The sequence below is a fragment of the Chinchilla lanigera genome, unplaced genomic scaffold (assembly GCF_000276665.1).
Source record: "Chinchilla lanigera isolate Chin_1 unplaced genomic scaffold, ChiLan1.0 scaffold00070, whole genome shotgun sequence".
In the NCBI taxonomy this organism is placed as follows: Eukaryota; Metazoa; Chordata; class Mammalia; order Rodentia; family Chinchillidae; genus Chinchilla; species Chinchilla lanigera.
The window spans coordinates 9,307,757-9,332,658 of NW_004955471.1; the positions used below are offsets into that span (position 1 = coordinate 9,307,757).

At 38.8% G+C, this 24,902-nt stretch overlaps 1 protein-coding gene across 1 annotated transcript in view; it reads left to right on the forward strand.

The window, feature by feature from the left end:
* The window catches only part of Fam198b (family with sequence similarity 198, member B), a gene marked incomplete in the record, with an annotated part of 42,352 nt that extends 22,771 nt beyond the window's left edge, over positions 1–19,581 (forward strand). Inside the window, 2 exon segments of the mRNA XM_013522911.1 lie at positions 14,473–14,699; positions 18,376–19,581. Coding sequence (XP_013378365.1) covers positions 14,473–14,699; positions 18,376–18,583 — 435 coding nt within the window.
* Positions 19,582–24,902: the final 5,321 nt, after the last annotated feature.

The following is a 24,902-nucleotide window of genomic DNA, read 5'->3' on the forward strand; positions in this document are numbered from 1 at the left end:
GCAAATAAAGCTTAAATCTCTTAGTACTTTAAGGTTATTATGGAGGCTGGGAATGTAGGTCAGTGGTAGAACATGTGCTTTGCACGTGTTCAATCCCCAAGACCAAGAGAAACCGCAAAAATTAAACATAACAAGGAATCTGTTATAGTGAGCGCCCAATATCTGTCACCCAGCTTCAGCAGTTATCAGCTTATCACCAGTTGGGTTTCATTTCTATCCCTGTTCTTTTTACTTCCTATGTCTGAATTAATTTGAAGCAAATCGTTGATATTTTGCCTGTTATTTTACTTGTAAGGACTGCAGTCTGTATCACTAGAAGATGAAACACATTATTATTATTATTATTATATCCAAAAGAAAACTTAGCTGTAATTCCTGTCAGATACCCAGTCAGTGATAAAACTGTGATTGTTTCATATGTATCATTTTGCTTGTTTGTGGCAGGATTCAAATAAAGCCTACAATTTTGATTGATGGATGTCTTAAATCTATAGACTACTTCTACATATTTTTTTCCTTTTCCTTTAATTTATTGAAGAAAGCAGACATTTTGTATGATGGAGGTCACACTCTAGACTTTGCTGTTTGCACGTCTCTGTTGATTTTTTTTGTCGTCTTGTCCACGTCCTCTGTACAATGTGGTTGAATTTAGAGGTTGGATCAGGTTTAGCTTTATTTGTTTTGTCAAGATTCTTTAGAGGTCATGCTGTGTTCTTTGATTGCAAGGCATGTAATACCTCGTGAGTGGATTTTGTGGTACTAGCAGTTAGTCTGTGCTCGCATGGGTCCACAAATTCACCAGGCATTGAAAATCGGTGATATTCTAATTCTGTCACACTTATTTCGTTTATTAGTTTATATTTTTCTCTAAAAGGAATTTTTCCTCAACTCCTGCTTGGCAATCCAGTGGTAGAACATGTGTATATGGGGTTGCTTTCAAGAAGCAACATAGCCCGGTTTGCATGCTTCTTGCCTGCCGCCAACCCTTACATAGTGTGTGTTGTATTTTGATCTCTCCGCTGTCCGCCGGACACGCCCACACTCAGACTCCTGGGCCACAGGCCCGGCAGCATCACTCCCCTGTTCCCTGCCTGACACAGCCCCGCCCATCCCGCAGAGTCCAGTCCACAAAGTCTCTGGGACTCACTTATCAAAATTAAGCTCCCCCTCTTTTCTGGACAGCCAATAGGATTTTTTATTTCTGAAAGTTTTAATTACATTCTATTTTAGAGAGAAATGACATAGTATAGTGTTTATCTGAAACAAATTTAAATTGTAAATTCCAGCTTACTTTTAACAGTAAAAGATTAATAATCTCTGAGCTTTAATTAATTATTATTATTCTTTTGGAGGGTATTGAACCCCAGGCCTTGTGCATGCTAAGCTTGCATTCTAGCACTCAGCCACACAGCCAGTTCCAGTTTGTCCTTTTCATGGGAGAATGAGTTTACCTTTCTTGCATATATGTGATGAGAGTAACATAAAAGAATGCACATGAAGTATCTATAATACCTGGAAGATATCAAGCACTCATAGGTCATTGTCCTCATCATTCTATGAATCAACCCATGTGTAGGAACTTGAATTTACTGTACATAGTTGTGTGAATACATAGCTGTGATTTCCCGAGTCTCCCAAATACAGCAATCCCTTAATGGTACAGACCATAAAGGTCTTTGAATTTTCTACAGTGTAGAGCTGCCTACTCCAACACTCTGTGCTGTAAGAAACCATGAGATCAGTAAGGCAGCTTTCCTTGCGCCTGATATTCAGGTTGGCTCAGGATAGGGACTGTCACTTTTACACAGGCAAGCTGAAGAGATGCCCTCCTGAAGTATTTGCTCACTGCAGGTTCTCAGCCCATAGATTTTGCTAAGCCTGTTAAGATTTTATTCTCTGATTCTGTTCCTCAAGGTTTATATGTTGTTTGTTGGGTCATTACAAAAAAATACCAAAGCACAGATATAACTAAACAAATACGTTTTTCCCTTCCAGAACTATCCTGTTTATAAATGTGGCTTAGCAAGACCTTATCTCAAAATAAAAAATAAAAAAGGGCTGGGGGTGTAACTCAGTGTGAAGGGCCTGGGGTCAATTACCAGTCTGTCTCTCTGTCTGTCTGTCTGTCTAACTGCCTGCCTGTCTGTCTGTCTGTTTGTCTATCTGTCTGTCTGTCTACCTATGTATCTGATATTTGCATTCTGTTTTACTGTAGAGCTATAATAATCAGCTGAAGTCCCCTTGACTCATGCCCCCTTTTCTCAAGGCCTTACCTTGCACCTTCTCCCTAAGGTAATCCCTTTCATGAAATCAATATGCACTTTCCAGTCAGTTTCAAAATCATTTTATAAGTGTATATGCATGAATCTGTGCATCTATAAATGGATACCTGTGTGTTCTCAAAAACTTACCTACTGCAGTTGACCCTCTGAAGTTTTCTACAACTTGGCACTCCTGTATTTCCAGCCATCAGGGAAGGGCAGAGTCTAGCCAAACTGTAGTTTTGTGCTGCCAGAAATAGGGGTGTGGTGGAAAGTGGATAGTAGGGAGGACCTGTTCCTGAGAACATACGTCGTCCAGGCAGAAGCCAGGAAAAATTCTCCAGAATGGAACTGTATTCTTAATGTGAAGATACAACAGAGCATCTATTTATTGCTTTTGGCCTTTTAAAATCATATAAAAGGCTTTTCTTGGCTCTATGTTTTATTTGAATTGTTTGCTTTATAATTATATATTCTATTTTTCCTGTTAGCATGGTTTAGTACTTTTTATTTTACTTTATGCACAAAGCCAGGAATTATAGACATACGGGAAACTGCTTAAGGAATGTGATGAAACTCCACACATTTGGACTGCTGGTTGCTGTTCAGACTGTGCGCAGTCTGGACCCGCAGGCATCACTGCAGATCTTGCAACTTGCTTTTTGAATCCGACAAAAATCTCCTCTGTGTGGCTGGGAAGTAGCGCTGCTTGTTTCTCAGTGGGGCTCTTGCACAATTCCTCCTGGTTGATCATCCTTACAGTTCTAGTTCACCATTCAAGAGGCTCACCTCCTTTCAACATGGTGACTCCCCCGGATTTCATCCCCTCACACAGCATCCGAGCTAGGAAGTCTCTCAAATCTCCCTTTTGGGAAGTTGCCCCACTTCCCTCCTAGAATTAGGCCTTCTCAAAACCTGGGGGAGGTTAGGAAGCCAGCAGGAGAATCATCTAGGCCTTACTTCGAAAGGCAAATGTTTTCCCTCTCTGTGGACTTTTAGTGGAACATAGATTCTTGTGCTGAAATGCTCTTTTGAAATATGACAAGATGGGAGAGTAAATACAGAGGCATTAAGTCTGTGAATCTCCCTCTGAAGTAATTTTCCTAGAGGAAGCTTGACTTTCAGAGACTACATTCTCTCACTTCACAAAATATAAGCTGTTTGACTTTTCATGGAGACTACAAAGGGAAAGATTGATTTAGTCACAGTGACCCACATTCACCATAAAGCCCTAGTTTTCTAGCTACCTGACCTCTGTATTGCAATGTACTGTAGAAGAAGTGCATCTCTCCTGTTAGAAGTGTCTGCTCCCAATATGAATCCTTCAGGATTTTGTGCATTCTCTTAACTATTCAACAAAATTTTAATTAAGACATGGTTGTACATGTTTATCTAATACAGTGTTGATGTTTCAATACATGTGTATAATGTATAGCAATAAGATCAGGATAATTGCTGTATTCATCACCTCAGATATGTACCATTTATTGCTGTTGGAAATATTCACAATCCTTTCTACTAGATTTTTTAAAGTATACAGTGAGTTGCTGTCAGCCATTGTTACTTTACTGTGCTGCAGAATGTTATGTTTTTCTCTCCTATCCAGCTGCACCACTGTACCTGTTAGCTGTCTTCTTTCTGTCCTCCTACCTTCTCAGCCTTCCTATTTCCTAGTAATTTACTCTCAACTTCTACTACATCAAATGCTTCCACATATGGAAGAAAATGTGATATTTTCTGTACCTGTTTTATTTCACTTAATATAATGTCCTCCAGTTCCACTTATGTGTCCATAGTGACAAGATTTCATTCCTTTTATGCCCAAGTAGCATTCCATTGTAAACATATACCATATTTTTTTATCCATCTGTCTGTTGATGACCACTTACACTGATTTCATTTCTAGGCTACCAAGTGTAGTGTTGTGATAAACATGGGAACGTAGATGTTTCTTTCACATGCTGATTTCATTCCCTTTGGATTTTTACCCAGGAGTGGGGTTCCTGTATCATATGATAATAGAACTTTATGGTTTGTTTTTTTTTTTTTTTTCGCTTATGACTTAGCATTCATCCTCAGAGGTCCCTGGCATTGATTATTCTATGGCCTCTTCTGCTTGAAAGGTAAATTAGAAAATTGGCTGACGTAGGTTTTTGTTTTTATATTAGTCTAAGTTAAAGGACAAATGTACTTCTTGGTCTTTCTAAATTGTACCTTTAGTCAAAAGAGCAGTATATATTATTTACTTATATGTCATTTTTGTTTATTTACACCCTTGCCATGTACATTTCAGTCTGCTGAAGTTTGATCATTGTATCATTAGTATGCTTTAATCATAAGTTTAGTTATACACATGGATCCTGGAAAGATCAGTAATATGAGAAAGCCTGCATGATTCCGTATCTAACCATATTCACATGTTTATTTAAAAATTGTATGGTTCATTACTGGCTACTGAAGAAGTGGATACAGAGAAGGTTAAGGGTTAACCATAAAAGCTAGTTTACCCAGTGCAGAAAGGATTAAGGCTTCAGTTAGTTTTATGCTCTTCCCAGCTGTATTTATATTGTTAAGAGTGGGTACCATTCACTATTAGGTACATGGATCTTCAAAGGTTTAGTACTGTGGTATGGTCCAATTGAATGAAGTTATTTTGGACAGTGTTTTTGGAGTCTTTTCAGGGAGTCTATGAGGTCAAATATTATTTCAAAGTAATACGGAGAGCTTTTTCTTGCTGTTCTTGCTGGGTTCATGTTTGCACTAGTGGGTGAATGTGTCAGTGCCTTAGCAGCAATCGAAGTAGGCAGGAAACCACCAGGAGTGACTGGTAGATTTTGTGACCACTGCACACACAGGGAATAAACATGAAGAAAGGTCATATTCTGTAGGGACTCATTGATCTCTTGGTGTACAGGGAGGAACAGCTATGGGAATGAAGAAAAGATAGACAAGAGACAAGTGCTGGGTAGGTGGAGGTCTCTTGCTTCTGATGGGCAAGAGGACTGCATCACAAAAGTAGGAGGGTTTATTTATACTCTTGCAAAGTTAGTATCAGGAGACACAAGGTTGCCTAGCAACTAATGACTGAAATTGTCCAGACAGGATGTTTTTCTCAAGGCTGAGGTCACTTGACTCCTTTAGGCCCCCTGGCCTTGTCCGGCCTCTGCACATATGACCATTTTCCAGCTCCAGGTGCTCCCAACAAGATTCACTTAATAATGTCCTTCAGGAGGCATTAAAAACTACTAATTTTATTAAATGTCTATGTATAAGTAAGTACATATCATTTCAGTGTCCTGAGAGACAAGATGAGAAGAACATGTAAAGCACATCTGTTGTATTTCATGGTGCAGTGATCGTAGTAAGTGCTCAAACCATTTGAGTTTGAATTGAGAGATTAAACACCCTTTTAACTTGAAAGAATACTCTCTTTTTCTCATTTTTAAAAGGTGTGCTTGTTTCCCTAGGCATGTTATCTATGTTAAACACATAATAAATTATTTAAAAATGAATTAATGCATAATTATTTGAAAATTCTTAGCTTTTTTTAAAAAAGAAAATTCTCAGCTCTAATTTTGATAGGCTAGATAAACTTGATAGCTGAATGCTTTCTTGAGGTCCTCAATAATTTTAAGAGTCAAAGGGGCCTGAAATTGAGTTTAAAAACCACTGCTGTTCATTAACTTTTCAGAAATTGTCTTCCTTCTGTCTATATAGTAACTTCAAAGGTATTACATTTCTATGATTCTAAGATTCCATGATTTTAAGACTCAGATTTTTGGGAGACAGTGTGTGGGGGAAAGTGAAATTCTGGACCAACTGTAGGTCTTTCAGTATTTAGCTACCCGCATTATGTGAGTAGATGGAGTATTCATCCTTACACTCATTTTCAACAAATAGTTACTACGTATTTGTACTTTACAAAATCTGATGACAGTCACTGGATATGGCGTTCTCCATGAAAGCAGTAACATTGTCTTTTCTCTGCCATGGGAGGCAGTGTGGTAGGTCAGAGTCTGTTGAAATCCACACCAGTATCTTGTTCTATTAGGCAAATTACCTACCTTCCACTTTTAATATGAAAAAAATAATTGATGCTATTTTGGATTATTTTGATAACAAGAAATTTTGTAAGGTGGAGTGCATTAGCAGTGTTATGGAAAGGGCTTTATTGCATAGCAACTTTCTAATTCAAGGAGCATAGAGACAAAAACATCTTAGAATGAGAAATTCTAAAAATTTTTGAAAAAGATGTTTAACTTTGGAAAGCAAAATTTATTTTTAGTCACCACAAAATAATCAGTTTGTCAGAATTACTTTTTAACAGAAGTGAGTTATTAAAAAGTATGTCTAAACAGCCATTGGATTTGTTACATTAGATTCTGTGAAACATATGAAAATTGTATACTTTGTCATATTTTTGTCATTTCCCTTTTAATCAAATCCACTTTATAGGGAAAATAAAACTGATACCAAATCTATGTGTATACTAAATATTAATGCACATCAAGTTCAACCAGAGGCATTTTCAGTAGCAATATTTCTTCTGAAGTAAATGAACATTTATTTATAGTCTTATTTAGTGATTTAAGTTAGAAATGGTGTTTCACTTCATTGACAGAATGCATTTTTAAGAAAATTCCATTAGAGTGAGTTTATTTCTTTTCCATATTACATTTATTTGCTTAGTATAAATTCATTCTATAAATCAGGATTTCATACAATGTAAAAATTATTGTTGTTCTCAGTTTTCACAGTCTTTTTAAGGCTTTAGTGGATGGAAGGCACGCCTTGGGCCAGAGACATTTGTTCAAATTATAGAACATGAATTTTCTTCCCTAAAAATAGACTGTCAGGCTCTCCAGAGCCTGTCTGTGGCACAGAGATGCTTGGTTTTGGCTTCTCATCCAGAGGTGTGGTGTATGGATTTTCAACACTGCATCTACAGAACCAGACTCAACTATCACGGCATTAAAAACAGTTTTGCTTATGCACAGAGAAATGGTACTATGCCTCATTGTGCGTCAGTAATGTGGAAGAAACTACAGATCTTCCTCGAATCAAGGTCAGCTGATAGTCGCTCCTTTTTAAATGTGGAATTCTAGGGAAGGGCAGTGACCCGCATTCACAGAGGAAGAGGCGCAGGGATGCTGTGCCCATTGTTACATGTGTCTCAGGGGCTATTTTTACCTTTCTCATTGTTCATCAACTGCTCTGCTGGTCACATTTATGTGTGCAGTAATTTAACAGGCACCTGTTGTCATGGCAGCATGGAACAAAGATGAAATCCATTGTTCTAATGAGCTTCCAGTTCCCAGCCATACAGGTGCAGGCGGAGTGAATGTTGTGAGTTCCAGGAGGCTCCAGTGTAGGTAGTTACGTCAGCATGAACCAGTACCACGGGGGCACTGGGCCTCATCCAAGGTTGATCTTCTCTGCGATTTGATGTTATTTGCATACTCATCAGACTACTGGACCCAACTGCAAGTTCATTGCTAATATAGCAACTGCACACTGGTTTACGTAGGAGAGGCCCATGGGCAAGGATTGTCCTACTGAATGAGTAGCTGATAAAAAAGGCCATATACCTTTTGTGCCTGAGGTGATACTGCTGCTGATAGTCACCTTCATTATCTTCATTGTCTTGAAATAAGATAATTATTAAAAATGGGGCTTCCTTTTGCGTACATGTTTTTAAAACCAAAGAAGATGTCCAGTGAGGTAATCTGGATTCAGAGTACTGTTCCAGAACACTGCTAATGAGACCAAAAATGTTTCATCATTTTTGTCACACCTACATATTATATATTTCAAGGATTATTGCAGAGTCACTATGAGACATGGGAATTCATGATCCGTGGTTAGTGAAATTAGACACACTTACAGAACCTAATGAAAAACGAACAAGTACAGGCAGTTCCATTGTGTACCTTGCCTCTACCTTTTAACTTGTTCTCACTTTGTTCACTGGATATTACTTTAAGGAAAACTGCAGTGCCTTGATATGCCACTGTTTTATTTATTTGATTCTTCCCAACACAAAACAATTCTTTGGAGAAGTTTTGTAAATACTCAGTACAAAATGACTACCGACTTCCAACAGAGTCCATTTCCTGAGTGCCTACCATGTGCTAGCTTTATGGAGAATGATTAAATTCTGCTGCCTGCTTTAATTGAATATTTAAAATTTCTCTTAAAAGTGCAGGGTTTTTTTTTCTTAAAGTAGAGCTTTAAAAGTGCCAAAAATAAATCATCTGAAAAGAGACGGCATGACTCTCAAGAAATGACTTGCCAACCTGGAACAAGACACACCCCGTCCGTGTGTATGCACTTGCTTAGACCCCGAGGAGGTGGACAACTGTCCAGTTCATCTGACTGAACTGAAAGGACTGAGTGAGGGATGCATTTGGATAATGAGAAAGTCCTTTCTGCATTAGGAAGAACATCCTCACTGTGCTCTCCAGCTTCTAGGTCCATTTCCTGCTGTTCATGTTCATCCGATGCCCCTTTCTTTGCCTTCTGCACTTCTTGCAGTTCTCCAAGAGAAAATGAGGAAACGTGCAGACACATCTACTTTTAGATTTTCCCTATAGGCACAGTTTGCTCATCCGCCTCCAGCTCTCCCTGCCTTCACCATCCCAGTTCCCCTTCCTCTCCAGCAACTGGGTCTCAGGCACTTGGACCACACAGGGCAGTTCCTGCTGAGAAGCAAACAGACATTGCAAAGGAGCTCTTGGAAATCCAGTTCCACTTGGGGGCATTGATTTTGTCTGCTGACCCAAACAAAATGTTTGTCTGGGATGTTGTACTTTTTTAAAACTGTAATGTCATGAGTATTTATTTTTATTATTAATTGTTAAAATCAAAGCAGTAGTCCACATGGAGAAGCACTGGTCTAATACACTCTCCATTTCTGTATGAATGTCTCTGGGTTTCCCACCTTTATGCCTTTGCGTGTGTTCCAGCTAATAACACTGGGCTTTTAACAGCTAGCTCTAAAGTCCTCTCTTTTGTGAATTTTCCCCTGAACTCCTTTACCAAAATTCTTTGTATTTCTGCTGGAAATCTTACAATCAGTACTAACTGAGTGTGGTATGTTTAACATTGTGTATAATAGTAGTTGTTTTTTTCTCAATATTGCCCGGGTGGCACAATTAAAACGTATAACAAGGATGGGTGAAAGCGTGGACCCTAAGTTCGTGGACATCTGGTATGTGCTGAGCGGAGGCCACTTGGCCCCTTTGTTCCTCAGCTTCCTCATTGATCAAATGGGACTATTACTGACATCTATCTCTGAAGGCTGCCATGAGATTAGATGAAGTAATGCAGGTGAAGCATTCAGTGAATAGTTTCTAGGGAATATTCAGCACCCAGCAGATGGAGGTATGATGTTATTATTAACACTATCAACATATTTAGTGTATGTTTATGGCTTTCATTTAGACATTGCCAGAATTAGTTTTTTAACCTCATTGTTTTGAGGAAAAAGAAAATACAAAAGCAGTAACCCAGCCCCTCAGGAGACAGCTAGCCTGGATGGTGCACGGATGTGTGGAAAGTGATTGGATTTATGCAGATTTCTAATGGCTCTTAGAGAGCACGGTCTATGGATCCAAGATACCGTTCTTCAGACACCGTGAGCAGTCATGGGTCACTTAAGATATTTTTCTCCATACAGGAAGCACTAGCTCTACCAAGGGAAAATGGAGTTTTAAAAAAAACCTTTAGAGGGAAAAATATGTGAAAATATAGCACTACCAAAAACAACTAAAAATTTGGCTGGAACACCTGGAATTTCTGTGTATAATTTTAGTTGGGCAAACATTGAAAAGATATATTTTCCTGAAAGAGGAAAGAGTGACTTCATGGAAAATGATGGCTGGTTGTCCTCTTCAGATGCAGAAGATCCATTTTGCAAAAAAATTGGTCTTGTTTTAAAGAATGAAGAGACACAAATTCACAGAAGTAGCAACCATGGAGATTAACACTCCCAGTTGCTTAAATGACAAAATTTATCCCGAGGTAGACTTTGCTGTAGGATGATTACCGAAGAACACAGACAGGTGCATGTGGGCTCCTGTGCTTAATCATGCAGTAATTAAATGACATGACTGTTTAATGTGTGTACTAAATACAATAAAACCATATTACGGATTTGAGGCTATGAGCGTATACTTTATTAGGCTTTTAAAATGCTGTCTTAAGTGGAAACGTGTTCAATATATAATAGTTAAATCAACCACCAAGCATAATGGCACTGAATTTAAGGCTGTAGATTATTGTTTTGTAGTCAAATTATTCTTGGTTTATTTAGTGAGAATTGAGCAGGAAGACTATAAACAAAATTCTGAGAATTAGCATGGTTTAAGAGGTACATAGCTTTTGCTAGACAAAGAACGCAAGAATGTCATCTACTATAGCTGGAGGATAAGGAAAACAAAGAAAATAGATTATTTAGGGCCGTATAGTGTGATACATCCTCTCTACGTGTAAATACATGCACACTCATGTGCACATATGGGCACACACACACACACACACACACACACACACTATGCCTGGTAATACACTGAGTACATGCATAGATCTGAATACAGGGAGTAGCACTATTTTCTAGAAGAGAAATGAAGCTGAATACAGATGCCATTTTCTATAACAGTGTCTGTTAAATTTGAGTAGCACAACAGCCTGTCAGAGAAACATTGAAATCATCATAGACTGCTGAGTGATTCAAAATTAAACCAGACAAAGCACTTAGAAATACACTATGGGAAAGAATGTTGGTAAGGCAATAAAAAGATAACTTACATCCTTTTTTTCTACTTCTAACTTTTAATGTTTTCCTGTAGTTCAAAAATAGAAACATATAATATTCATAGAAGTATTGAAAGTTCAGGCTTAAACACTAAAGAGCTTATTATTTAGCAATAATATATTTAATTATGGCTTTTGTTATAGTTTGGGTATGCAGTATCTCCCAGAATTGTGATCTGCAGTTTGATATGCCATTGGGAGGTGGTGGACCCTTTAAAAGGTGTGGTCTAGAGGGAGGAAGTGAGGTCATTGGGGGCATGGTCTGGCAGGGGATGCTAGACTCCCACTCCTTCCCTTTCCCCTCAGTAACTTCCTGGCCATGAAGAGAGTGTGTTACCCCACCACATGCCCCCTCCATGATATGCTACCACAGGCCCAAAGCAACAGGGCCATCTGCTCATGGACTGAAACCTCTCAAACTGTGAGGCAAAATAAGTATCTTTTTCTTATGGGTTGATCATCTCAGACATTTTTTTAGTGACTGGAAATTAATAAACACAGCTTTGTTGTATAAATAATAGGAATGTTGCTATGCATTAGACCTTCCCACACCAATATGGAGTCACAGTGATAGAGCTTAGGGGTCAGGATTTGCCCTTATGAATTACATTCTAAATACATATGTCCAATGTAAGTGTTGATATTGTCATCAAAGTTTAAAGGGTTTAGTTTTTTTCCTTATATAGAGATGTCAATAAATTGAAAGCAAACTTATTGTGGTGGAAAAGATGTAGAAATGCTTTGAGTATTATTATTACCTGATGTCCGTAAAAAGGAGGGGTTAGATAGAGAGTCACTTGTATAAAAGTTATTTTTCATGTTCCCTCTGACCTTAACTTAAATAACGAGCACTCAGATGCTGCCTCTCGTATGGCATTAACTTCCATTTTCAAAGGCCATGAAGACGCTCCATAAAATGAAATATTTGAGGAGAAAGGGCTCAATACATTTTTCAAAGTTTTTAAATCTTGCTTTATGTCTTCCAGAGACCCTTCCAAACTATAGAATTTTGCATGTTACTCTCTTGCTCATCAATGGGAAGCTTTCCTCTGCTCATGTGAAACACACACACTTTAATCAGCACTGGTAACTTACTCTTCTCTGGAGTGGGCATTTAATTCTGCTTTGCTACCTCAGTAAATGTCAAGAACTGGCAAATGACCTTTGTCTGTGTTTTCTATATGTGAAAGAACTTTATGTTAAATAGCAAACTTTGAGAGCAGGGACTGTGCCCTTTTGGATAAACCATGGATAGACTTATGGGCCCATAGGTACGTTGCCTGGAACCAACCCTGAGAATTCTTACTGTTTTTACACCATCTCTGCAGCAGGGAATTTATGCAAGTACTTGGTTGCTCATTACCAACCCTGCCCTATCTGATGAGCTTTACATACACATCAGAGAAAATTGCCCTCTGCTAATTTCTCCTGCATTCTCTGCTCTCACAGCATGCTAGTTGATAGAAGATTTATCCACATGGAGAAAACCAAGAGGAAGTTCCTTTGCAGAGTGATTGAAGAGTCCTGTAGTAAAATGGCAAAAGTAAATGCCCAACCCACTTCCCTGTGTGTAGTGATGGTGGGATGGCCCTGGCCATGAGGACCATTCACTTTGGTGCCAGCTCATTGATAGGATGTAGATGATGTTCAGTTAAAGTTCATTGGCTGAATGAGTGAGTGATCATTTCTGAGTAGGTTAATTTTGTCACACTGCTTCACTGCATTTATTTTTGAGCAAGTAGCCTAGAGGACTAGGGACTGCAGGAACACAAGGAGTCCTTCATGGGAATTTAATGTTGAAAGAATAAGAGTGGTAGCGTTCCTCTGGTCATGTGTTGAATTTTCAGCATATATACAATCTTTGACCAGTCTTACTTATGAAGCATAATGTACTGGGAAAACCTGTAAGATTTTGGGAAAAAAAGCGCTCTGTATCTATATTCTAACTTTGCTGCTCACTAATACTTTACCCAGGGAGGTTTACTTGCCTGCTCTGAGATTCCATTTCTTCCCTATAAAGTGGATTTGTTTTCCTTCATTTTGGAGGCTTGGTTTGACTTCTTAAGGTGTGCTTGTGCATCTCAGCAGCAGCAGAGGCTGTTGCATTGTAAATATTGTGTGTGTTCTGGGCCCCGTGACAAATGCCTGAGACAATCATTCGTCCTGAGAGAGGATTTATTTGGCTCACCATTTTGGAGGTTGCAGCTCGCAGTCAATTGTCCTCATTGCTTGGAGCCTGTGGTGAGGCAGCACGACAAGGGGAGACTGCAGGACAGAGGAAGCTGCTCACCTCCCAGCCAGGGGAAGCCAAGGAGAGAAGGATGAAGAGGCCAGCTGCAGTCTCCCCTTCACTCCCCAATGACCTAACCTCCTCCCCCTGGGCCCCAGCTCCTGACATCCCCATCACCTCCCAGTAGTACTGTAGGTAGGAGATTAAGCTTGGGCACATGGGCTTTTGGGAAACACTTAATATCCAAACTATAGCAAAGGAAGAAATAATATTTATTAATCAGGGTAAAATAAAGCCTGGCTCAATAATCAGGTCAATTTGAAATCAAATCTGTGCTCATAAACTAGTCATCTGTAAGCTCCACACAAGCTTCCTTATGGATTCCTTCATATCATCCACTCATTATCTGTGGAGTGGGGGTGATGTTATTTACACTGAACGGTCAGCAGAAATATTAATGAGAAGGTCTGTGGCCTTCCAGTCCTGACCCACGCATCCTTGCCCAAAAGAAATGGAGTTGCACACTTTTTAAATTAAGCTACTTACCCTCTTCTATAGGGTGGCCACCCTGTTCCTGGTAGTACTTCCCTAAAGCCTCCTTAGTCTTGCTTCTTACTGCCCATTTTCTCTGTGTGTAGCTATGGCCTCTATGCAGGTTCTGTTTCTAGGTGCCATTATTGGGTCTCATATTTTTGCCATAGATTCCTTCTATATTTCTGGTTGGCTACTGTCATGCTAATGTCCAATGCAGTAAACTTTTACAGCCAAAGAGGTGCTCAGATTTTGTACAAACCAACTGGAGACAAAAGAAGATACAACCTCCTGGATATGTAAAGTGTGACAATGTCTTTTCTCTACTGAGTGGAGTCAGGGATTCTGCTGACCTTGTGTCTGCATGTGATGTCAGTGGGAACTTTGAGTGTGGAGGGTGGAGATCCCTAACTTGGAAGGTCTGACTGGGCAGCTGTTAGCAGAAGCTGGACATGCTTAGAGGCAGAGTGAGTCAGAAGGCCGGGAGCCTTGGAATCACTCTGACAGTTGCTTTTAATTGAAGGATTTTGGCAAGGAAGATGATGAGAAAGCATCAGCTCTTTGGAAACCTTCTAACTCTCCCAAGTTTTGTTTTCACTCAGCATCTTGGATTTTACTTTTGTTTTCTATTTGCAGATTTATAATCGATTAGACACACATTGCTGTGGGTTCAGACCTCGCAAAGAAGATACCTGTGTACGGAATGGATTGAGGCCAAACTGTGATGACCAAAATTCTGCAAGGCTGGCGCACATTATCCAGCGAAAGCATGACCCAAGACATTTGGTCTTTATAGACAATAAGGGTTTCTTTGACAGGAGTGAAGATAACTTAAACTTCAAATTGTTAGAGGGCATCACAGAGTAAGTTTTATGAGGGAGTAACATCTTCCGGGGTAATTGCATTTATGTTCAATAGATAGTAGGATTTTGAGAAAACTCACACCCTAAGTCTGATTGGCTTAACCCTTGAAAAGAATTATTAATGTAGATGTGGGAGTGGAGATCCAGAGAAGCAAAATACACCAGAGCATTGAGCAACAGCCCACGGCAGTCAAAAAGGCTCATGCTATTTTACATTCATTGTGTTGCTTGGCTCGCTCGGTGGAAATTCAGAAAGGTTAGTGTGGAAGAACACCGGGAGCTTGGAGTAGGAACTGGCAGAGAAAAGAGAAGTGAGTAGTAGCAGAAACTCTGTTATTAGGGCACAGGACAGAATGAGGCAGAGACAGATATGCAATAGTAATGAGGCAGAGCATCTAAATTGCTAGTTAAACTTGAAAGACTTTCATGAATGTCATGAAAAATGCAAGCCATCTGCTGAGTGGTCACAGTATCAAGGTACAGTCAGCTATTGAAGTCAAGTAGGATGGTTTTTGAGCACACAGATAGTCTTCTAGTAGCCATAGTTTAAAGGGGACAGCGTCCAACACCCAGAAAAGAGAGCTGATGGGAGTTAAATAGGGAAGGATTAGTGCTATACACAGGACTGATCAAGAACTAAAGGGAGAACTTAAAAATTTTGGTGCCCCTGCAGTAGTTGGAATCAATACAGAGTGCAGAGGGGGTGAGTGTGGAGCCAGAGTGAAGTTCTGTGTTGCAGAAATTAAAATACAACACACACGCTTGATCTTACATCTATTTGGAAATGAAGGCAGTTGAGACACCTAATAGGGGCAGGAACCACCTAGAAGGTCTGAACTATTTAACCCCAGCTATGGAAATAGTGGCTGGCTTTCAAACCTCACCATTTGGTGGATGGAGCTACCCTACATATACTTCCTACCTTGCTCAGAAATGAGATTGACTATGAAACAGGGGGAGTTGGAGACTTCAAATACAGGGGTGCATAGTAAAATGGCAAACAAGCTCTGTGAAAGCCAAGTACTATGGGAAATTATAACAACAAGCCTAAGACTGACACTAAACTTGGTTTGGTGGTGTGTGCCTGTAGTCCCAGCTACTTGCGAAGCTAAGGCAAGAGGATGATGCCTTTTAGGCCAGTGTAGGCCCATCTCAAAAAATACAATAAAATACGATATGTATGATATGATATGATACAGTGCAATAGTTTAGAATCCAGGTCTTCCAAATCTAACACTAGTATTTTTCCTTTTTATAACTTGTGATGCTCACACTTGGTTATTACTACTCTTCTTAATACATTGGGGAATGCAGTATATACAGGGCCATGAGTTCTATTCCCAGTATGGCAAAACAAAACCCCCATACCCTTGCCAATTTTACTCTGAAGCATATGTAAATTTCTATCCCTAAACTCTATGGCCTAAGTAAGATGGATTTTATGTACTTTCTACGTTAGAAGCAGTATCATTTCCGTGAGAGTTTCTGCCTTGTCCTGCCCTATTGATAACCCGTTCCTCACCTCTCTTTGTAGATTGAAGGCAGAATGTATTGTAGATTCTCACTTTTGAATTTCTAAGCTAGGGAGATTTTGTGTTTAGGGAATTTTATAATCCCAAGATGTCAGTTATTGTGTTGATAGTATAAGGGCCTGAAATTTCCTCATAGAATTAAAAAAGCCTAAAAAAAAAATGTATCCATTTCAAACATTCATATAAATATGAATATTCTTATTTATCCTTTCAAAGTAGACTGAGCTTTAAGTACATTATAAGGAGTAATGGGTTTAAAGTTAAATATCCTTTGAATATATAATTCACACTGAAATGCAAAAGCGTAGACTTTGCTAATCCCAGATTTATGCTTTAAGTATTCTCATTAACCAGTGCAATGCAAAGACTAGTAATATTTTTGTTCTCCTTTATATAAAAGGATTAGTTACTGAAGAGACTAATGGTTTTAACAGTTTTGTCTCGTACGTTCTAACACAGCTAAATTAGTTGAAGGGCTACAGAACTTATAAATCATAGGTTATTAATATATTATGGAGCAAAAATGCCACTTAATAATACTGCTGTCTGTTAGATTTCATAGCATACATCTTCAGAAAACTCAAAACACCCTGCAAGCACTGTTAATTCTACACTTCTTAGACTTGTTAGACAGGTCCTTCTGCGGGACCAGGGGGTCCCCACAGGGCATTGGAGCTCATAGAGCCCTGGGGTCTCTTATCTGTCTCCTGTGTGCTGTCCCGCCTGTGACCCATCAAATTTTGGAAATCCATGCCGAGAAGACCTGAATTCTGGCACTGTGCACACTGTAAGCAGTAGGCTACTCTTGCTGTGTTTAAATGGCATGATGGAGTTTGTTTGAAAATGTCTATGACACCCTAAAGTTGTATAGTGCTTGCCTCAGCATTTCAGTGAAAACAGGGAGAGTCCATCCACATGGGAGTTTAGTAAAAATTACTTATGATTTTGAACAAGAAATTTTGCAAAATTCTTTACATAACGTATCTCCAAGGCTCCCACATCATGCTTTCTAACCGAAGAGAAGAAAGTACGATGTCCTCGCTGAAGGTGTTCAGCAAGGGCTCTTCTAAATATTTTTTAGGTTTTCTAGACAGATGTCCTTTGTGGAGTTCCCTGGCTCTCCAACTTGAGTTTTGTTAAATTTGTTTGAAAACAATTTGTGTTAGTCACCTTTACCTTACTGTAACGAATTCCTGAGACAATAAACTTGTCAAGAAGAAGGGTTTGTTCAGGCTGTCAGCTTTGGAAGTTTCAGTCCATGACCAGTTGGCTCCATTTCTTTGGAGCTGTGGGCGCGGTGCACAGCATGGCAGGAGGGCAGCAAAGATGAGATGGACGGCTGCGTAAGAGGAGGGGTTGGGCTCCTGTCCCCTTCCAGACTCCAGGTCAGTCCACCCCCAGTGACCCAAGCCTCCAAGGGGCCCCACCTGTAAAGGTTCCCCCACTTACCGAGAGTGCCAGCCAGCCCAGGAACAAGCCTTACACGCACTGCTCGGGGAAACCCCAGACCGAAACTAGAGCTCACTCTGATACTCTGCTTCGCTCAAATTCTAAATCAGCAGCATTCTGGAAGCATGACAGAATTAAAGGCACTTCTTCCTCTAATTGGGCATTTTTGAATGATTCCTTACTCCTTTAATTATAGACATTTGGAATTATGTGTGATTCAGATTCAGTTGTCTGACTTCTATTTAGGGAAAGTACTTTACCGAAACTGTCAGCTGTTTTACTTTCCACATTTTTTTGCTTAAAACTCTACCTTGACACTTATGAAGACATTATTCTAGGGGATAGATTAAAGGGTGTGCAAAGCATGAAACAGCGCTCGAGACTGAGGGAATATTCTTGCTGATCTAGTAGAATCCTAATTTCCATTCCTCTCTTTGCCTGCATATCATGACTTCAAATAAAATGTTAGCATGTCAAGTTCTGAGTGGTTGAAAAATTCAGTTTTCTTAAAACACATGCTTCTAGTATATCATTACTGAGAGAAGTGTCAGCTTGGCAGTGACAGACGTGCTTTGGTTCTCGAGGTGCCATTTGATGGTGAGATTTATGCCAGATTAATGAAGGGAAGAGCAATTGAGGACGGAAAGATATTTCCAAGCAGTTAGTAAGAGTGAAATATCGCGTTGTCTTTTCAGGTTTCCAGAATCTGCAGTTTCTGTTTTGAAGAGCCAGCACTTACGACAGAAACTCCTGCAGTCTCTGTTCCTTGATAAAGTTTATTGGGAAAGCCAAGGAGGGAGACAAGGGATTGAAAAGCTGATCGACGTCATTGAACAGAGAGCCAGAATCCTCCTCACCTACATCAACGCACACGGGGTCAAAGTGTTACCCATGAATGAGTGAAAAGGCTAGAGTGCTGGATATATTTAGGCATTTTTGTTTCTGTTTTAAAACCAAGTGCATTGATCTCACATCCTTCTAGATGTGAGGCAGTTCAGATGAATGCATGAAATAAATGAGTTGAACCATGTAGACGTGATGGCTGATGTGTTCAGATGTAGATCTGAATACTATATGCAGGCATTAAAAGGTTTTTAAAAACATGCTGCTCAAAATATATAGTTGTGTTTTTCTCTAATATCACAGTGTGTCTCAGCATCTGATTACAGAATAATTCTAATCCTTCCAACTAACTTTTAATAGTATTTTCCATTTAATAGAGCAGTATAAACCAGAGGTACTGACTTTTAATAAACCACATTTTATACCGTTTTGACTGATCTGATCAACTCTAGTGGGAGTGGTTTATGACTTTGTTCTGCTGCTGACTGTTAAAGCAGCAGTTGCAGCACCATCCAGAGGTGAGTGTACACTGGAAAATTCAGAAACAGTCCCTGCAAAACTGCCAGCACCTACAGCACTTTCCAAATAGCAATAGTGGATTAATTATAAAATCAACAGTATGGTTTCTGAAGTACCTATAAACCATTATTCATCTGTGAGGAGTAAGATACATATATTTCCACTCCTTTTTAGAAATTTACCTTATTGTCAATATAAAAATTCTGTGTTTAACAATTTATATGTTTGCTTTTTCTATTTTGATCTAATTTTTTTGTCTAGCAGTTTAGAAATTCAACAATTCTAAGGTAAGAGTTTACCTGTTGGAAAATGAACATACAGAGTGTCTTTTATGGATGCTCTAAAAATTTTATCATTTTACAAAAGATATGCTATAATTTCCTTATATTTAATTAATAATAGAGGATTTGTTCTATGGAATTAGGTTTACTCTGGTTTAGTGGATATTGCCCATATATGACAACATGTGCACATGTTGAGTGTGTTTAAGTGTATTGATTCCCATATGAGAAGTACAAATAAAATAAATTCAAACTTAACTGTTCAATTCTTTTCAATGAGGGTACATGACTAGAGGGAAACAGCAAATATTAACAACAATATTAAAGCCTCAGCTAGTTCTCCCTAAACTTCTTGTACTGACTTCTGAATTACGTTGGAAGGACTTTGATGTAATGTTCAATGTTGGATCTTCCTGTCCCTGTGGGGGAAAAAAATCTAAGTTCATCTCATAGCATGGATTTTCACATATAGTTTTCAAATTTGGAATAAATCATCATGTCCCTCTCACCATCTTCCACCCTGTCTCTTACTTCAAAGCTAACTTTTTCTTTCCCTGAAAGCTTAAGAATATAAATTGTGAATATTTATAGTACACTCCATCTTTTCTCAGTCTGTGTTTTTGCTGAAGGGCACCCTATTCTCTCTGATGAGGAGTGAATCGATACCAGTATAAATGGACTATTGAAGAATTACAACACGGGCTACATTTTGAGAGAACAAATGTAAAGATGCTCATCTGCACCAATGGATAGAACCAACTGTGAAATTAATACGCTGGGTACAAGACCAAGGAGAGAGAGATGATTTGATTCCCTTGCTGTGACTTGTACTCGATCACTCCGTTTAGCACCTGCGTTTGCTCCCTTGCCCTCTGGAGACTGATCTTTGGGCCATTCTCTGATACTTCCTTGAGTGCCAGAGTGCTTCTCTGCTCCTGAAAATTCATACTGCTTGTTGACTCTCTGGAGTCCCCACTTTTACCTCCACCTCTGAGTATCCTTTTGTCTATGATTGTCTTAATGAGAAATTAAAAAGACTTGGGGCCCAGCTCTACTGTGACTGAGTCACTGACGTGCAATAACTTTCTGGCAAGTTGCCTTTCTGCCTTGTTTTACCAAGATGCATATTTCCACTTCAATGTACTTTTTACAGTATTTACCATCTGGATCCAAATTTATGATACTGATGGGGCGGGGGGATCTAATGCCCTCAGAAGCCAGCGTTAGTGTGGTCACAAGCTTTACTACTTCCGGGCAGCATGGTGCTCCCATCCGTGAGTCTGAATGTATTTGCTTCAGCTATGCCAGCGTGCTTAATACTAAATGAAAGGTCTGGGAACACATGTTTATTTTTGTTACATTAACCACTGAAGTATGTACCTTTTTGAAATCAATTCCTTTTGAGTCATGGGTAGCTGAAGGCCAAATTTTCACTTCTAATAGGTAGCACTCTTTCCAGCTGGAACAATGGGGATACTTAACGCATTTCACATACATTCAGTTTTGCTCGATTTGGTTCACAGGGGCATATTATGTGGTTTATTTATAACATTATAACAAATTTACAAAAGGATAATTCATCTTAGTGGACATGGGGCTGGGGATTTAGCTCAACGGCAAAAGCGCCTGCCTGGCAAGTGCAAGGTCGTGAGTTCGGTTCCCGGTACCGGAGAAAAACCAAAAAAAAAAAAAAAAAAAAAAAAAAAAAAAATCTTAGTGGACATGCAAAAACTTATTCTGCTGTGATTTATTTTCTTTAAAATGTTGATATGAAAATACAAACATATCTTAAACCTGTAATAAAATATTAGAAATTAAACGTGTGTGCTTTGGTAGATGTGTTATTTCTCAAAAGCTTAAAATGGTTGTTAGCTTTATCCACGAAAAAGGAAACAACTGATCAGTCAAGACTTTTATTGGATTGCGTTTGTGTGCATTTGCTACCATCATTATAATCATTGTCCTTTGTCTGGTGTGCATTTAGCATTGTACTGTAAGGATGTTGTAAGTAAGTTAAAAGATACAAATTCTGGGAGAAGACTTAATTTTTTAAAAAAAGTTTATTTTCAGCTTTTTTGCTTGGTATGAGGCTTACCCGTCATGTTCAAAGTTTTCTTCATGACATTCATATTTACTAAGTTTATTAGTGACTTAGCTTATTAAAAAATAAAACATACTAGACTTACCTTAAAGTGTTCATAATATCTGGGCTTGTGCAACAGCCGGCTCATTTTATTGAACTTTTAAATATGCATTACATTATATTTAATAAATAAAATACCTGGGTGTCGATTTGTTTATATACTCTTACGACATTCTAATATTTATGTCCTCACAGAATGAAAGACACATCTAGAGTGTTCATCTGAAAAAGAGACGGAAACTCTATATGAGTCAAATAAAAATGATAAAGGCGTTTTTCTAAAAGTTAAATAATATGATCAAAAATCAAGAACTTTCATTTGTGAGAGACAACTTGGCTTATCAGAACAATTATCTGAAACTCAGAAGTAGCCACAAGAGATTCTTGGAGATTCTTTCAGTGCAGTTCTGGGCTTAATTGTCTGTGGAATGGACTATTTAAAACTGTTGTGGGACAGAGGTTAACTTGTAGGTTTTTGTCCCACAGAGATAAAAAATAACTTTTGGTAGAAAAGAACACAGTAATTCTAAATCTTTCCAACTTATTATCCTATTGGGCATAAGTGAGGTTTCTTTTAAATGGTTTATCATCTTACTATTTCATCTATAATTTGAATAAAATATTAGACAAATATTTATTTAATTTTTCAAAGGAATCAGGTTTTTTTTTAGTGTATAGAAATGTTACTGATTTCTTTTTTATTTTAAAGATAAAAGGAGGGAAACATTAACAGACATACAACATTTTACAACATATCACAAGCACAATACAGACAATACAGAGTTACAAACAAAGTGGTAGGGAATTAACAATGGTGGTTGTATTACATATTGATATCTTCAAAGTGGCTTCTCATGAAAACAGATATAGACATGCAATACTGGTCAACCAAAGACTCATTGACAGTTTCTTTCAGCATAGAAATAGAAGACAGAAGAACAACCATGTTAACTATCCTGTATATACATACATACAAAATTTCTCCTTCTTTCCCTTCTCTTTTCCCACATCCCAGAAGCCCTTTACTCTTCAGTGGTTTCCTATCATTTCACAGTGTCTATCATACCTCCAAGTTTAAATTAACTCAAGTTTTACACTAGTGACACAATGCGGTGCTTGCACATGTATGTTTGATTTATTTCACTTATGAGTATGGTCTCTAGTTGTGACCATTTAAATATAAAGGCTTTGAGTTTATCTTTCTTTATAGCTGAGTAATATTCCATTATATAAAAGTACCACAATTTTCTTATCCAATTCTCAGTGGATGGACATTTGGGTTGCTTCCACATTTTAGCAATTACAAATTGTGCTGCTATGAACATAGGTGCACATATATCACTGTGATATGATGTTTTTAGATCTTCTGGGAAAATACCCAGAGGGATAGCTGGGTTGAATGGGACCTCTAGACGTAGTTTTCTGAGGAATCTCCAAACTGATTTCCACAGTGGTTTCACCAGTCTGCATTCCCACCAGCAGTGGAGAAGGGTTCCTATTTCTCCATAGCCTCACCAGCATTTGTGATTGGTTGATTTCTTAATTCTCGCCATTCTTACTGGGGTAAGGTGGAATCAGTTTTACCCTTTCAAAAATTTTGCTTTAACAAACTTCCTACTGTAAGTTCATATAATTGTATTCATTTGGGAGTCATAATTTTACATTTTTGGAAAATTCATGTTACCAAACTTTTAATCCCCAGTAAGGGGAAGAAAGAAAGCCTTGCTTTCAGTATAATTATGAGGATGGGAAATTGTATGATGTATAAACTCAATTTCTGGGAAACATAAGTTAATGAAGTATTTTATTGAACAATGACAGTTGAGGAACTATTTTCTTTCATAACACTTAAGTGTTTTCAGACCGTATCATCAGTCCCAAATCCACTGAAATTTGCTGAATTACCTGTAGCCTGAAATCTTTTTGAGTTTATTTTCACTTACTCATTTAATCTATTAAAAATGATCAGTCACTTCGAATGATCAGATTTATTTGCTCTGATTTCCTAAAGACCCTGAATCACTTTTTAGGTCATGTTTTAGAGCAGGAGAGAAATACAGTTAAGAGATAATATTAGAAGAAGTTAATTACTGGATTTATTGCTAAGTAGTTTAGCATATGCAATGGTCCCATTCTATAAAACAATCTAAACAAATAAGTGAAATTCTGCCAATGGAATTACTTCCTTGACCTTTATGCAAAGAGCTGTTCTCATTTCTCACTTTCCTTTGGCCTCTCAGGGGACAATGGATCACTACTCATTTCACCTTTGCCCCCTTCCCCCTTCACACACAGCTGTCTGATGTCAAAACCTGGCATCTTCCTTGCTTTTTAAGCTCCTTTCTCCCTGGGGTTAGAGCTCTGCTGTAAGACAGGTCTGACTCAGAGTTGCTGGCAGACTGTTGAGAATCTAAAAACGCACATGGGAAGCGAAAGAAATCTCAGAAATCCTTTCTTACAATGCCCTTGCTTGTGATTAACTTAGCTGAACATCACTTTGTCATTGCAGCAAGGTGCCCCTTTGCCTTCATGATCCCTAAATGCATCCAGTTTCTTGATAAAAATATGCACAATTATGTGTGCATTAAGAAACTCCTATACATCTTAATACAAATGTAGGCTGTGTTTCTTCACAGTACTTGTCAAGGTTTTGAAAGTGGTTGCGACAAAGCATTAAAAAATAAACCCTCCCATGTCAGTGGCTGTGATCACAGCTGTAGTAGAGCTAGCTGTATTTCAAAAGGCAGAGTGGGCTTCAGGACTGAGAACAACCACTACATGATCCAGAGGTGCTCCTGGCATTGAATGTCTGAAATTGAGCTTATAACTTTAAGCCACAGTGAGGTAGCACAATGCTCTGGCAGCCCATGGTGGAGTAAGGCCGCTTACTTCATGACGCAGGAAGCAAAAGCAGAAGGGAAAGATGCCAGAGGTACACGGTTCTCTTCTGGGACATCCTCTGTGATCTCACACACCCCGCAAGTCCCCACCACCATCCAGTAGCATCACTCTGGGACCAAACCTTCAGCACATGGGCTTTAGACCCTTGCTTCAAACAGCAATGGACTACAAGACACTGTGGTGACAAAATGCCAGCGAATCTCAGTGTCTCAACCCAACCAAAGTAGATTTCCCAAGGCACCTGTCCAGCATAGTATAACCTAAAGATCTTGTCATCTTCCCTTTTCCTTCCAGGAAACCTCTATGCTCACCTCACCTCTGTCATGGCACCCACGCCGCGGTGGATGGGTTCATGAGACACATGTGACTGGGGCTGGGTAAAAATCGGTCTCTTTACCCAGCTGTGTTTGCTATCACTGTTGATTGCTTCAAAATAGACTTTTCAATGAAGCAGGCAGTTTCTTTCCAAATTTTAAAACTGAAAATAAGAAAAGGAAACCAGGACAAAAGATAAAAGTAAGAATATAATATGCGA